At 34.5% G+C, this 14,399-nt stretch overlaps 1 protein-coding gene across 1 annotated transcript in view; it reads left to right on the forward strand.

The window, feature by feature from the left end:
- Nucleotides 1–14,399, forward strand: part of PHIP (PHIP subunit of CUL4-Ring ligase complex) — a 138,341-nt gene that overhangs the window by 76,696 nt on the left and 47,246 nt on the right. The window contains exons 20-23 of the mRNA XM_037039367.1: nucleotides 5,702–5,819; nucleotides 7,741–7,881; nucleotides 9,878–9,954; nucleotides 12,531–12,762. Coding sequence (XP_036895262.1) covers nucleotides 5,702–5,819; nucleotides 7,741–7,881; nucleotides 9,878–9,954; nucleotides 12,531–12,762 — 568 coding nt within the window. The remainder of the gene's footprint in view (nucleotides 1–5,701; nucleotides 5,820–7,740; nucleotides 7,882–9,877; nucleotides 9,955–12,530; nucleotides 12,763–14,399) is intronic.

Consider the following 14,399-nt stretch of genomic DNA (forward strand, 5'->3'; position numbering starts at 1 on the left):
ATAAACAAATAAAATCCTTAAAAAAACATAATAGTAATTATACACAGACATTCCCCAACTTACGATTTTTTTGACTTTACAATGGCGTGAAAATGGTTTATATTCAGTAATAACCATACTTCTTTTAAAAAAAATATATTTTATTGGTTATGCCATTACAGTTGCCCCATTCCTCCCCCTTCATTCCCCTCCACCCTGCATACCCCCTCACACCCACATTCCCTCCCTTTAGTTCATATCCATATGTCCTAAGTTCTTTAGCTTCTACATTTCCCACACTACTCTTGCCCTCCTCCTATTTTCTCCCCACTATCTATGCTACTTATTCTCTGTATCTTCTACCCCCATCTCCTCTGACTCCCCGGTTGCTAACCTTCCATGTGATCTCCATTTCTGTGGTTCCGCTGGTTTAGGTATCTGTTTAGTTTGCTTTTGTTTTAGGTGTGGTTGTTAATAACTGTGAGTTTGCTGTCCTTTCACTGTTCGTATTTTTTTTAAACTTTTATTTATCTTTAGAGGGGAAGGGAAGGAGAGAAATATCAATGTATGGTTGCCTCTCGTGAGTCCCCTGCTGGGAACTGGCCTGCAACCCAGGCATGTGCCCTAGTGGGAATCGAACCCTGATCGTGGGGTTCGCACGCCTGCCCTCAATTCACAGAGCTACACCAGCCAGGGCCCACTGTTCATATTTTTATCTTCTTTTTCTTAGATAAGTCCCTTTAACATTTCATCTAGTAAGGACTTGGTCATGATGAACTCCTTGAACTTGACCTTATCTGAGAAGCACTTTATCTGCCCTTCCATTCTAAATGAAAACTTTGCTGGATAGAACAATCTTGGATGTAGGTCTTTGGATTTCATGACTTGGAATACTTCTTTCTAGCCCCGTCTTGCCTGTAAGGTCTCTTTTGAGAAATCAGCTGACAGTCTGATGGGAACTCCTTTGTAGGTGACTGTCCCCTTATCTCTTGCTGCTTCTAGGATTCTCTCCTTCATTTTAATCTTGGGTAATGTAATGATGATGTGCCTTGGTGTGTTCCTCCTTGGGTCCAACTTCTTTGGGACTCCGAGCTTCCTGGATTTCCTGGAAGTGTATTTCCTTTGCCAGACTGGGGAAGTTCTCCTTTCTTATTTGTTCAAATAAGTTTTCCACTCATGGCTGTGCTTCTTCCCCTTCTAGTATCCCTATAATTCAGATGTTGCAACGTTTAAAGATGTCCTGGAGGTTCCAAAGCCTCTCCTCATTTTTTTGAATTCTTGTTTCTTCATTCTTTTCTGTTTGGTTGGTTCTTTCTTCCTTCTGGTTTACTTCATTGGTTTGAGTCCCAGTTTTCGTTCCATGAGTATTGATTCCCTGTGCACTTTCCTTCATTTCACTTAGTGTAATCTTAATTTTTTTCATCTAATTTGTGACCAAAATCAGCCAGTTCAGTGAGCATCCTGATCACCAGTAGTTTGAACTGTGCATCTGATAGGTTGGCTATCTCTTGGTGGCTTAAAAGTGTTGGCTCTGGGGCTTTGATTTGTTCTTCTGATTGAGCCATTTTTGGTCTGTTTGTGCCTGTTACATATGCGTGGTGGAGCCTTAGGTGTTCACCAATGTGAGTCCACCCAGTTGCTGGGTTGTGATGCTGTATGTGGGGGCAGGGTCAGAGAGGGACAATGGCGTTTGTTCAGCTCTCTCTTGGATTTCAGTCCCCTCTGCTGCTTACCACAAGCCGGCACCTTTTCAAGCACTGCTTTTAGGCTTTAGTTCCCATCGGTGGAGCCCTGGGTTTCGCAGTCTGTCTTGCTTCCCGTTTTTGCCTAGTTTATCTTTGTGCAAATGTGTGACCGCGGTCAACCCTGCACCGCCTGCACTTCTGGGTCTGGCGGCCACTGCCTTTTCCTCCAGTGACCCCTCTCCCCCAGCCACTGACTTCACTCCTCTTACTGGTCTGGATGAATGGTTGTCATACTGTCATAGAGTTCAATTTTCTGTCTGTTCTGGTTGTGTTTTTGTTTCTAAATTTTTGTTGTCCTTAATTTTCGTTGTGCAAGAAGGCACAGTGTTTCCACCTATGCCTCCGTCTTGGCCAAAAGTCCAGTAGTAACCATACTTCAAATTTTGAATTTTGATCTTTTCTTGGGCTAGCAATATGTGGTACAAAATCTCATGATGCTGGCTGGGCAGTGACAGTGAGTCGCAGCTCCCCATCAGGCATGCAGTCATGATGGTAAACAATCTATAATCTATGTTGCCAGTGGGTTTTTTTTGTTTTTGTTGTTGTTCGTGTTTTTTTTGTTTGCTTGTTTGTTTGGTATGGTGTTCTGTCATGCTTAATGTAAGCTAGGGCAAACTATAATATTAAGTGGCTTAAGTGTATTAAATGCATTTTCGACTTACATGGGTTTATTATAAGTTGTAAATTTATACAAGATACTCCCATTGTAAATTGAGGAGTATCTATAATTAAATACTTTTGAATGTGAATGTTTATATAGATTGTGCTGTTTGATTGGACAATACTTCAAATTTGTTTTAGAGTAGGATTAAATATACACCAAAAATATAAATTTCAAAACTAACTGTTTGATGAAGAATGTTCCTAGTTGTCCTTAATAAAAATAACTCTTGGTATGTTTTTACTTGGTTTCCTGTTCACTTTTTAATTCTGATGTTAGAATTTGAGAGGTGTGCAATGAATAACACCCATCTTTTAAATAATAGTTCTGAAGTAATTGAAAACACAAAAGAATAAGACAGACAGGAAACCACAGTGTTAGTTTTTATTATTGACTCAGCTGTGAACAATGTGGCTTTTACCTGCATGAAAGTCTGCTTTCTAATGTTGAACCCCAAACACAGGTATAATACTAGGCTACAGTATTTCTCCCCATGGAGAAGCAGCTGGTTTACTTCTTTAAAAGGCCCAGCAGAATATATATGCTGCTAAGCTGATTTTTTCTTCCAGATTAGTTCACTTCTCTGTTGGAGAAAAATGAGTAGAAAGTGAAAGGAGGGCAGGAGTGGGTTGCTACTTGTTGTTAGAGGTTCTTATATAGGGAAAGAAGCATGAGGAATGGGGAATATTTGTTTCTTTCCAAACGTTTTTCTCCTTTTAATTTTTTTTAAATTGGGCTTAACCATTTGAGGTTATGTGCAAGCAAGACTATGACCATTACTTGGGATATTTGACTTTCCTGGAATTTTGCTGCCAAAACGCACCAGATTTTTTCAGACTATAACATGCACCCCTCAAATTTGTGAGGGAAAGGGGTGCATCTTGTAGTCCAAATGTAGCTTACCTGGCTTGCTTGGGGGGCAGCGGTGGGGTGGGGTCACAGGTCATTAAATATTTTACCACATTTTTTGCTTCAAAAATTTTTTCCCTGATTTTCTTAAAACCTGGGTTAGTCTTATGGTCCAGTGTGTCTAATAGTCGTAAAAATACAGTAGTACTTTTCCTTTGACAGTCTTCCTGGGATATTTACACTTCGGGTAGGTAGGTTAAAGTTTGTCCCTGGAAGACTCTTAAATGAGTCAGAATAGTAGGTTAATTAAAATTAAATCTAAACACATAGCCAACAAAGGACTAATATCTATAATATATAAAGAACTCTTAACAGTAAACATAACAGTTCAATCAGAAAATGGGCAAAGACATGAATAGGCATTTTATCAGAGAATATACGGATGGCAAATAAGCACATGAAAGGATATTTGAACATTATTAGCAATTAGTGAAATGCAAATTGAAACCTCAGATAATTTGTGTATGCCTATCAGAATGGCTAAAATATAGTGATAGCACCAAATGCTGGATTAAGTTTGGAGAAACTGGATCACTAATGTATTATTGATGGGAATGTAAAAAGGGTACAGCCACTCTGAAAATAGTTTTGCACTTTCTTAAAAATCTAAATACACAATTACCAGTGATTATAATCTTAGGGATTTACTCCAAAGAAATTAAAGCTCGGGTTCACACAAAAACTTGTACACTAATGTAAAGCAGCTTTATTTGTAATAGCCAAAACCTAGAAACAACTGAGATATTCTTCAGTAGGTGTGTGGTTAAACAAACTGGTGTAACCATCCCATGAAATAGTATTATACTACCAATAAAGAAATAACCTATTGTTAGAACCACTTGAATAACTTTTGAGGGTATTATGCTGAGTGAAAAACCAGTATTAAGGGTTATGGACTAATCTTGAAATGACAGAAAGTATAGTGATAGCGAACATATAAGTAATTGGTAGACACTGGGGGTTGGGAAATAAGGCTGAGGAGGAGATAAAAATGGGTGTGATAATTTAAAGGGCACTACAAAGGCCCTGGCTGGCATAGCTCAGTGGATTGAGCACAGGCCTGCGAACCAAGGGATTGTGGTTCGATTCCCAGTCAGGGCACATGCCTGGGTTGCAGGCCAGTTCCCAGCAGGAGACACACGAGAGGCAACCACACATTGATTATTTCTCTCCCTACCTCCTTCCCTTCCCCTCTAAAGATAAATAAATAAAATCTTTATTTAAAAAAAGGGCACTACAAAGAATCTTTATGGTGATGAGAATGTTCTGTATCTTGACTGAGGTGATGGAAACATAAACCTTCACGTACGATAAACTTGAGTAGAAATAAAAATACACAACACGTGAGTAGAAGTAAAACTGGGGACTTCTAAATATTGATGAGTTGTATCAGTGTCAGCATCCATATTGCGATATTATTATACTATAATTTTGCGAAATACCAGCATTGAAAGAAACTGGGTAAAGAATGTAAGGAATCTCTATTATTTCTTACAACTGTATATGAATTACAATGATCTGAACAAAATATTTACTTTAAAAAAACAACACATAAATTGTCAAGAACTAATAAATCAAGACCACTCTTTGTCAACGTTTAAATTAACTCATTTTCCATTCAGAGTTAAGATCAGCTGCAATAGAGATTTTTACAGCTAAGTAAAATGACATTACCATACCCTACTAAAAAGAAAATTAACCTTCTAGAACTATTCCAAATTTGAATATTAACTCTCAACTGTGAAATCTCCAGGAAAAATTATAGTTCAAAGATCAATACCTTTGCAGTTCAAAAACTTGGAAATTGTGAAGAATTAAAGTAAAAATTAAAATTCTCTTGTCCTTGTGAGTCCAGGTTTCATGAAATTACAATTCACAGTTAATGTTAACTCAGCTTTTTCTATTGCTCAATTTCAGCTCGATTTCTGGATAGAGTTGAAGTTTTTCAGTAGATGAAGCCTGGCCTGCCTTTCACTGGAGAGAAGTTCTTTCAGGGCTTCAGGAGTTATATTAGTTTAACCTGAAGGTTCTGTTGTGTCCCACCCCACCTTTTTTAAGATTCTAGCTCTTTATATGTTATACAAGATTATCATGGCAAAAATCCACCCTGATAGAAGTATAACCATGTTTCTAGAATCTAATACTTAATTTGCAAAAAATAAGCAGAACCAGTAATATCAAGTTCACTTGGTCAAAGTTTGTCTTACCAATGTTTCAGTCATTTAATGCCAAATGTCCAGAGCACATAATCTATGAATTTAAACTCAGATACATGAGTTGTCACATACTTTCATCTGAAAAGAAAAACTTTGGAGTAGAATTTCCTCTCTGACACTAATATTCCTTTAGGTGAGAAATCAGTTGTAAAAATTCTGGATTAACATGTGGCTTTTTAATCCTCTTTTAGTAGGCAAGAAGAATGGAGAACTGCAAAGGGAGAAGAAGAAATAAAAACTTATAGGTCAGAAGAGAAAAGAAAACACTTCACTGCTCCAAAAGAAAATAAAACACCCACTGTCTCAAAGGTAAATAGTAATTACTTTTGATGTGTGATATTACCTCATAAGTATATTAAGCATTTTAAGACTCCATAATTAAAAATGTTAGCACTGTAATAAATAGGATATTTCATTAATGAAGTAAAAATATAGTTAATTTTTGATTACCTCTTTGTACTATGTATTATGTTTACCATTTAAAATTTTTTATTTTAGCCCTGGCTGGTGTAGCTCAGTGAATTGAGCGTGGGCCTGCGAACCAGAGGATCACGGTTCAATTCCCAGTCAGGGCACATGCCTGGGTTGCAGGCCGGTTCCTTGCAGGCCAACTACCAGCAGGGGACGCACAAAAGGCAACCATACATTGATGTTTCTCTCGCTCTCTCCTTCCCCTCTAAAGATAAATAAATAAATAAAATCTTAAAAAAATTTTTTTTTAATTTTACATTTTCTGCTTTGTGGCATACATACCTTTTCTCCAAATGCCAATTTTTATATGCCCGTTAAATCTTAGTAAATTATATCAGAAGCCTAAGCAGGAAAGCCTAACAGTGCTATCTTTTTTAGTACTGTTAATTGATTGCATACTCTAAAACATTTTTTTTTTGGTCCTGTATATATAGATAGATAATTTTGTTTTCTGTTTTGCACTGAATTTGTTATTGTAGATAATTAAGTCAGCTCTGCTGCTGTACGTAGTAGTTCTTATTTTCTCCATTAAAAGAGGTAAATTGTTTCTACTGCTTTGCCCTGCTAGTTTCTCTGTCAATCCTAATCTGGAAAAACTTGGATCCAGTGTATTTTAGATGGTCATGGCAATGATCTGGGAGTTGTGTACTTACTTCCACTGTGAATGAGTGACAATTATCCATTCTTACATGTTTTTGTACACCAATTAGCTTGAAAGCTTCAGAGACTTAGAATCTGAAATTGAGGAAAACTATATGAAAAAAGCTGGTTTCTTGACCCAGCTTTGTGCTTCTTTCTCTTTTTATTTGAGTTTCTTTTTTTCCTGTTTTATAGTATTTTATTTATTTATATTTAGAGAGAGGAGAAGGGAAGGAGAAAGAGTGGGAGAGAAACGTCAATGTGTGGTTGCCTCTCATGTGTCTGTCCCCTACTGGGGACCTGGCCTGTAACCTAGGCATGTGCCCTGACTGGGAATTGAACCAGCGACCCTTTGCTTCACAGGCCCGTGCTCAATCCACTGAGCTACATCAGCAAGGGTATTTGAGTTTCTTAAACCTGAATTAGTCTACTTTTCTAGAACGTTCTTTTTTCTTTTGTGACTTTGCCATTAAAGGACTCAAGTAGTCCTTTGCTATGTTACGTTTTTCTTTACTGAGTATATCATACCCTGGGATCAGTAGGACCCGCACAGAATTTTTGTTGGTATAATCTGAAATAATTTTTTGTTTTGGGGTTTTGTTAGTTGGTTGGGGTTTTTTTTCATGGTGGCTAGAAAGCATACCTTTTCCTGTATTTTTTGCTCAGAATCCAAGGATATGGGAGCATAAACTCATAATGATTGTGAGTTGTATTGCTACAACTTTTACAGATGGAATATGGTCTTATCTATTAAAATTAAAAGGATATACTTATCTTTTTATCCAAAAGTACGACTTTATAAATGCTTTTTTAAAGAGAGAAAAGTACTTATGTTAGGTAAATGCCTATGCACACAAGTACCCATGCACAAACAAATATTTACAGTGCCCCTGATTGCAAAACTAGAATAACCTTAGTGTCTATCACTGGAAGAAAGGTGTAGGATATTATACAATATCCTTGTTGAAATCTTAAAATATTTGAGCTGCCAGTCCAGTTACTTATGTTAGTATCATAAATATGAATGGATTTTTTAATAATTAAAATACAACTTTTAAAGTACAATAAAAAGTTAGCTCTTTAGGCATACTGGAAATAAATTTAATTTACTTTTTTTCAGAATCATGCTCATGAGCCTTTCCTGGATCTTGGAGAATCCAAAAAGCAGCAGGCAAATCAACACAGTTATCGCACGAGATCTGCATTGGAAGAGATTCCTAGACCTTCGGAAGAGATAGAAAATGGCACTAGCTCTTCAGACGTAAGATCTCAGCACATTCATAAATTTTCATTTTTATAAAAAAATACGACTTTCATTCTTCACATTCATTGGTTATATTTATAGATGATTTGATTATGTTGATCTCAAGTATGTTATTTCTAGGCCTTAAAATGATAGTGATAGCTTCCATTTACTAAAGACTTATTATGTGTGTTGTAGGCATGGCACACATACTGATAAGCTCAGATGCATAGAACAAATTTTCATGAATTATTTCCATTTTATATATATATATATATATATATATAAAAATATATACACAGGACTGAGGTTCTAAGATGTTTAGATTACACATTTACCCAACTATAAAATGGTAGAGCAGGGATTAAACCATTTTACTTTGAAGCCAATCTTTTTAAATGGTACCATGAAGTTCTAATTTGTAGCTATAATAACTGATTAATAGACATTTATCAGTCTTGGTTACTTTTTAATCTCTGTACCACTTCAGTTTTTGTCAATGTAATTTTAAAAATATTTCTTACCTATAAATATTTCTGTAACTATCATTGTTCCTACTAAATTAAATATTTTAGCAAAGGTAGTTCATTTGCAAGCAAAAATTAATTCTATTTAGCACTTAAATCATCTCCCTTCCCCAGCTCACCCACACACCCTCTCTCCCACAGTTAGGTCAAAGACTTTATGATCTTAGACATTGAGTACTATTACATTTTTGAAGCCAAACTTTGTTTTAGGATGTTAGACATATATGGAAATTCACTGAGTATACTTTCTGTTAACAGGGCAGTATTAACTGTTCTAACTATAATTTAAAAGTTAATTTCTGGTGGCTTTAGTCTTAGTATGGCCAGGTCAAAATGATATGTCCAGTCTGCTAAAAAGACCAAATTTACTAATTACATAAACTTGACATATGACTATTTAAATACACATACAAAACATAATATGTATGTGCACTAATTATTTGCCTTATAAAATATATCTATTTTTGAAACAGTTGACTATGATTATTTTAATACTAAGTTTCTAGAATATATTTTAAATATGATTCAGTTTAGTAGAAGCTTAGGTATTTTTAGGTAAACTTGTTACATAAGAAAAATTTATTCTTCATTCTTCCTCAAACTAATTTGTTTATGCTTTACCATCTTTTTAAAGCAATTAAATTAAACTCTAGAGGAGTACATTGAGAACAAAATAGCACCTTGGGCAGAATATATTAATTAATGAAAAAACTGGATTTTTGGTTCAGATATTTTATAGTTTCATATAGTGACTTTTATATTTAGCAATATCACTTTTATTCTCTCTTTAAAGAAGTAATATACTAGGGGTGGGAGTAATCAGATCATCTGTTTAGATTTTTTTCAGTTATAGTAAATAGAAATTAAAGAAAAACAGTGTTTGGGTAGTTTTTAATCCTCTACTATTTGAATAGTACCAGAACTTTAATATTCTTTTTTTTGTATGATAAATCTATTTTAATACTAATATAACATAAAAGTTCCTAATTTTAAGTTTCCCAAAGCATCTATAGAAGGAAAAAAAGCTTAAATTTTAACAAAGGCCAAAGGTAAAAATTGATTTGCCATGTCAGCTATGGAATTTGAATCCAATCTAGAAGATAAGTTGTAAGGCTTCTTAAAATAACAAACAATATACAGGATGGAGCAAAAATAGCCTTACAGTTGTGACTACACAAAACAATTTATTCTTGTGTTATTATTAATTACTGTATTTCCATATAAACAACTGTAAACCTACTTTTGTCCCACTCTCTATGTTATTTATCCAAGAGATTGCTTTGAACCCAATATTAATAAGTATTGTATCTTTGGGCAAATTTAATAATTATTAAATACATTGAGTACTTTTTTGTGTAAAAATCTAAGGTCTGTATTTTGCAACTTACATAAATCAGGTTTTAATTTAAATAACTTGATTGGTGATACTACATAATAGTATTTTTTGATAATATTGAACAATAAAATATATACTCAATATTTCATAGGAAGGTGAAGTTGTTGCTGTCAGTGGTGGAACCTCTGAAGAAGAAGAGAGAGCGTGGCACAGTGATGGCAGTTCTAGGTACTTTAATGAATTTCTATTTTTTCAAATATAATATAAACTCTTTAGAAAGCTGAAGATTCTTTACCAACAACATTTTTCAGAGTCTCTTTGAGTTAAAAGTTGCTTCTTTGTCAGAGATTTTTGGAGTTGTCCAAAATTTAGATTTTCTTTGTGACATGTTTTCTTTCTCTAGTAAAAGAGAAAACTCTTTTCTAGTAAAACTAGATCGGCAAAATGGTGCTTTTAACTTTATCTTCTTAGTTGATATTTTATTATCGAATGCTATGATTTCAGTACTGAACCACAAATTAGTTTTGAGAAATATTCGAGCATTAAATTATTAAAGTATTGAGATCTTACAGAATTTATTGTCTTATATAGTGCAATTTGTTGAATGCTATTAATAATTTCTTTTTTCAGCAATGAAAATAAGCTTTTTTTTTTTCTGTTATTCTCACCTTATTTGACTGTTAGTGAGGATGCCTTCAGTTCCTTATACTAGCAGTTCACATGATTATGGGGCTGATATTCTTGACTGACATTGTAAGGCCTTAATAGCAAGGAGTGTCTCCTTTGGAAATGGTAATTATGTTTAGCCCCAGACACTTATTCTCCAGCAGCAGTAGCTTTTAAAATAAAATGTCCAAAGGAACCAGAAGGTAGAGGCTATCAGAATTCCTTATATGCCCTGGCCAGCATTGCTCAGTTTGTTGGAGTATTGTCTGTCCTGTACACTAAAAGGTTGTGATTTGGTTCCCTGTCCATACATACCAAGGTTGTGGTTCAAATCCCCCTGGGACAAGTATGAAAGGCAACCAATCGTTGTTTTACTCTCTTTCCCTAAAATCAATAAACATACCTTTATTTTTTTTAAAGAATTCCTTAAGCCCTGGTTGGTGTAGCTCAGTGGATTGAGCATGGGCCTGCGAATCACATGATCAGTTCGATTTCCAGTCAGGGCACATGCCTGGGTTGCAGGCCAGTTCCCAGTGAGGGACACACGAGAGGCAACCACACATTGATATTTCTCTCCTTCTCTCTTTCCTTTCCTCTTTAAATAAATAAATAAATCTTTTAAAAAATAAAATAAAAAGAATTCATTATATCAGTTTTAGAATCAAGGGCTTTCCTATTTCCACAATAGTTATTCCCAGTAATGGTATGTAAGCGCCCACAGTTGATGTCTGGTAGTTTTCAACATTTGAAATAGGCCAGCAAAAAAAAATTTGTTTTGGCTTTAGCAGTCGAGGGCCATGTTGTAAAGAATATTGAGCTCTCAGGTTTATAGTTAGGTCTTTGCTGGCAGCAGCAGAATTCCCATTAGAGCTAAGTGCTCCAGGGAGTAGCGGCTATCAATATTTGGCAGGTGCCATTTAGAGTGACTGACCAGGAGGAATAAGTGTAAATAAATGCTCAAAAGTTGAAGACAGTGTATTCTTGGATAGATGTTTTTGCCTACAGATGCATTTCTATGCATACAGGATAGTGTCTGAAAAATATTTAATTAAAGTTCCTTAGAATCATTTTAAATTTTAAAATGAAGTCATGAAAATCATACTAGTAAACCAGTTAATTATTTAAATTTTATCTATGATGATCATTCTTAAGAAGATATAAGTAAATGTTTGTAAAAGACATTGGGCCACGGGAAGAGGCGGTGGTATTAGAATAAAACTCCAGGAAAATGTCCTTTCAGAATTTACCAGGAATATTTTCAGAGAAGAATGAGGTCATGCATCAGTAAACCTGGACAAATGATTATTGATTTTAACATGGTATAATTTAGATTCAATGCATTTACACCCATAACATTGTATACCATCAAGTAACAGTTTTATGTACAAAAATTAAAACAAAATGTCATAATTAGATTCTTTATTTTGCGACAATATCAATTAAGTAAGACTTAGGTCCATTAAAGGTAAACTGAAAAGAAATAAACATGATTAGTAGTGATTCATAAGATAATAAAACCTGTAGTTTTCTGAGTCATGACATGCTTTAAGATATATCTAAGGTATATGTAAATGCTAAGTAAAGTTTACACTGACAGCCTTCCCACTGGGTAAGAGTACTTCTGGCTCTGTCAGTTCAGTATCAGGGCGCATCAGTGCTTTCACATAGGAGTACCCCTTGTTCAGAGCTCTCACCTCTCAAGAAAGGAATCCCTATGCCTCCTTCTTAATGTTTATCTCCTGTGCTCTCCAGGGCTGTGTTTCCACTGTTGCTAGAATTAAGGAAGGTGGCACTCTGCTTCTTATTTTTGTATGCCCCACAGTATTTTGAACAGATGAAACATTCCTAAAAGAATTTTTGGCTAAAATCATAAAAGGCACTTAAATTCATTGTTTCAATTAAAGCCATGACCTTATTGTTTATCTTAATTTTTTTATATTTCAATAAGTTAAGTCTACAGAATTTTAAAAAACTGTTTAGAAGACAAGTTAAAAGTTAGGGAAGTATTTTTAGTTCATTAATATGTACTGTTTTGTTATTTCTCTTTGTTACAATCCTTTTTTTTTTGCATTTTTATAAGACAAAGTCTTAACATTATCTTGTGTTTGTGTATCTTTTAAATCTTTTTGTTCTTATAGTGACTACTCCAGTGACTATTCTGATTGGACAGCTGATGCAGGAATTAATCTGCAGCCACCAAAGAAAATTCCTAAGCATAAAACCAAGAAGGCAGAAAGCAGTTCAGATGAAGAAGAAGAATCTGAAAAACAGAAGCAAAAACAGATTAAAAAAGAAAGGAAAAAAGTAAATGAAGAAAAAGATGGACCAATATCACCAAAGAAAAAAAAGCCCAAAGAAAGAAAACAAAAGGTTCATTTTTAAAAAATATATATAAACTAATATTTTCTGTGAAAGCAAAGCACACATTTTAAAAGTGCAACTGATGAACATTAACATTGTTGAGGTATACATACTTGTAGTAAGTAGTAGTAAAAGTTATTACTACTTACTACATAGTAGTTATTATTACTACTTATTACAAGTAGTAATAATAACTAATTAACTTGTAATAAGTAGTAATAAAAGACCGTCAAAGTACACAATAGTAAAATAGAGTATAGCAGGTCCTTGAATGGTGTTTCTTTCAATGTCTTTTGATGTTATGTTGATAAGATGCTGTAGGAATTTGTCTTTTGTTTATGTTAATGAACCTCTCATAAATTGGTTTTTGCTATACATCATTTTGACTATTGTAAGTCAGAGAACCTGTTGACATAGTGGGAACTTACTGTGTACCAAAATATGTTTAGTTTATTTAAATATTAAATGTTTAGAATCTGAGGGTGTTTCTTTGTAGAACTAATTATATTCTAAATATCGAGCATTTAATCTTATAACATGAGCAGATTTTCTTGACAGTCTGAAGATATTTATGTATATTTAAAAATAATGCTATAAAATATACAGTTTATTAGTCTCTTAATTGCCTTTACCTTTTATTCCTCTTTTTTATTGCTGAAAATAAACAGAAAGTGTAGTGGGAACATCACCTGGAATAAGATTGGCAAAACTTGTCATAGCTGACCACAATGCAAATATGAATGAATCTAAAGTAGGATACTATTGTTTTAACAAACCTTTGTTAATGTATACAGTTTGTGAGCCATAATTAGATGCTCCTTGGGTTGTCATTTGTAGTATGAAATACTGGGGAAACTTATAGGGTCTTTATCCCCAGAGAATTTTGACATTTTAAAAAAAGATTTTATTTATTTTTAGAGACAGGGGAAAGTGGGGAGAAAAAGAGGGAGAGAGCGATTGTTGTGAGACAGAAACATTGATCTATTGTCTCACGTACTTGCCCTGACTGGGGACCTCACCCACAACCCAGGCTTGTGCCTTGAGGGGAAGTCGAACCAACAGTGTTTCGCTTTGTGGAATGACGCCCAACCAACTGAACCACACTGGTCAGGGCCAGCTTGAAAATTTTTAATACGTTTGTCTTAAGTGTTTATTTTATCTGTGTCAGTTGAGCATGTGTTTCCTTCATCTCTATGATTATGAATTACATTAATTTGGATTCCACTGCCTACTGTTCTTGTCACCTCCTTTACGTTTGTCTGGGAAAGATTTACCAAAGAGAATGCCATGCTGTTGCTCACAGTTTTCTTTTTCTTCCGTTTTGTCAATGATAAATGTATAGGGACACATTCTTTTATGTGGTAACCCTTGTTTAGCCATGTATTTAACTAATAATGTAAACACTTTTTTAATCTCAAGACAATTTTGATAAGCTTTTGAGATTTACACTGTGAGAATATAATTCTTTTGTCCCAAGAGCACATTTTACTTTGTGGTCCATATACATGATTTGATAACTGTGTATGAACTAATACCTTGGACTCCTTTATGCAGTGCCACATTTGGATCCACTATTACCATTTGACATATTGTAGTTTCCCTATTTCTCTTGAAGTATTGTAACAGGATCTATCTGCCATTAAATT

Source organism: Sturnira hondurensis, unplaced genomic scaffold, assembly GCF_014824575.4.
Source record: "Sturnira hondurensis isolate 20B ecotype Veracruz unplaced genomic scaffold, ASM1482457v3 Scaffold0025370, whole genome shotgun sequence".
Classification (NCBI taxonomy): domain Eukaryota; kingdom Metazoa; phylum Chordata; class Mammalia; order Chiroptera; family Phyllostomidae; genus Sturnira; species Sturnira hondurensis.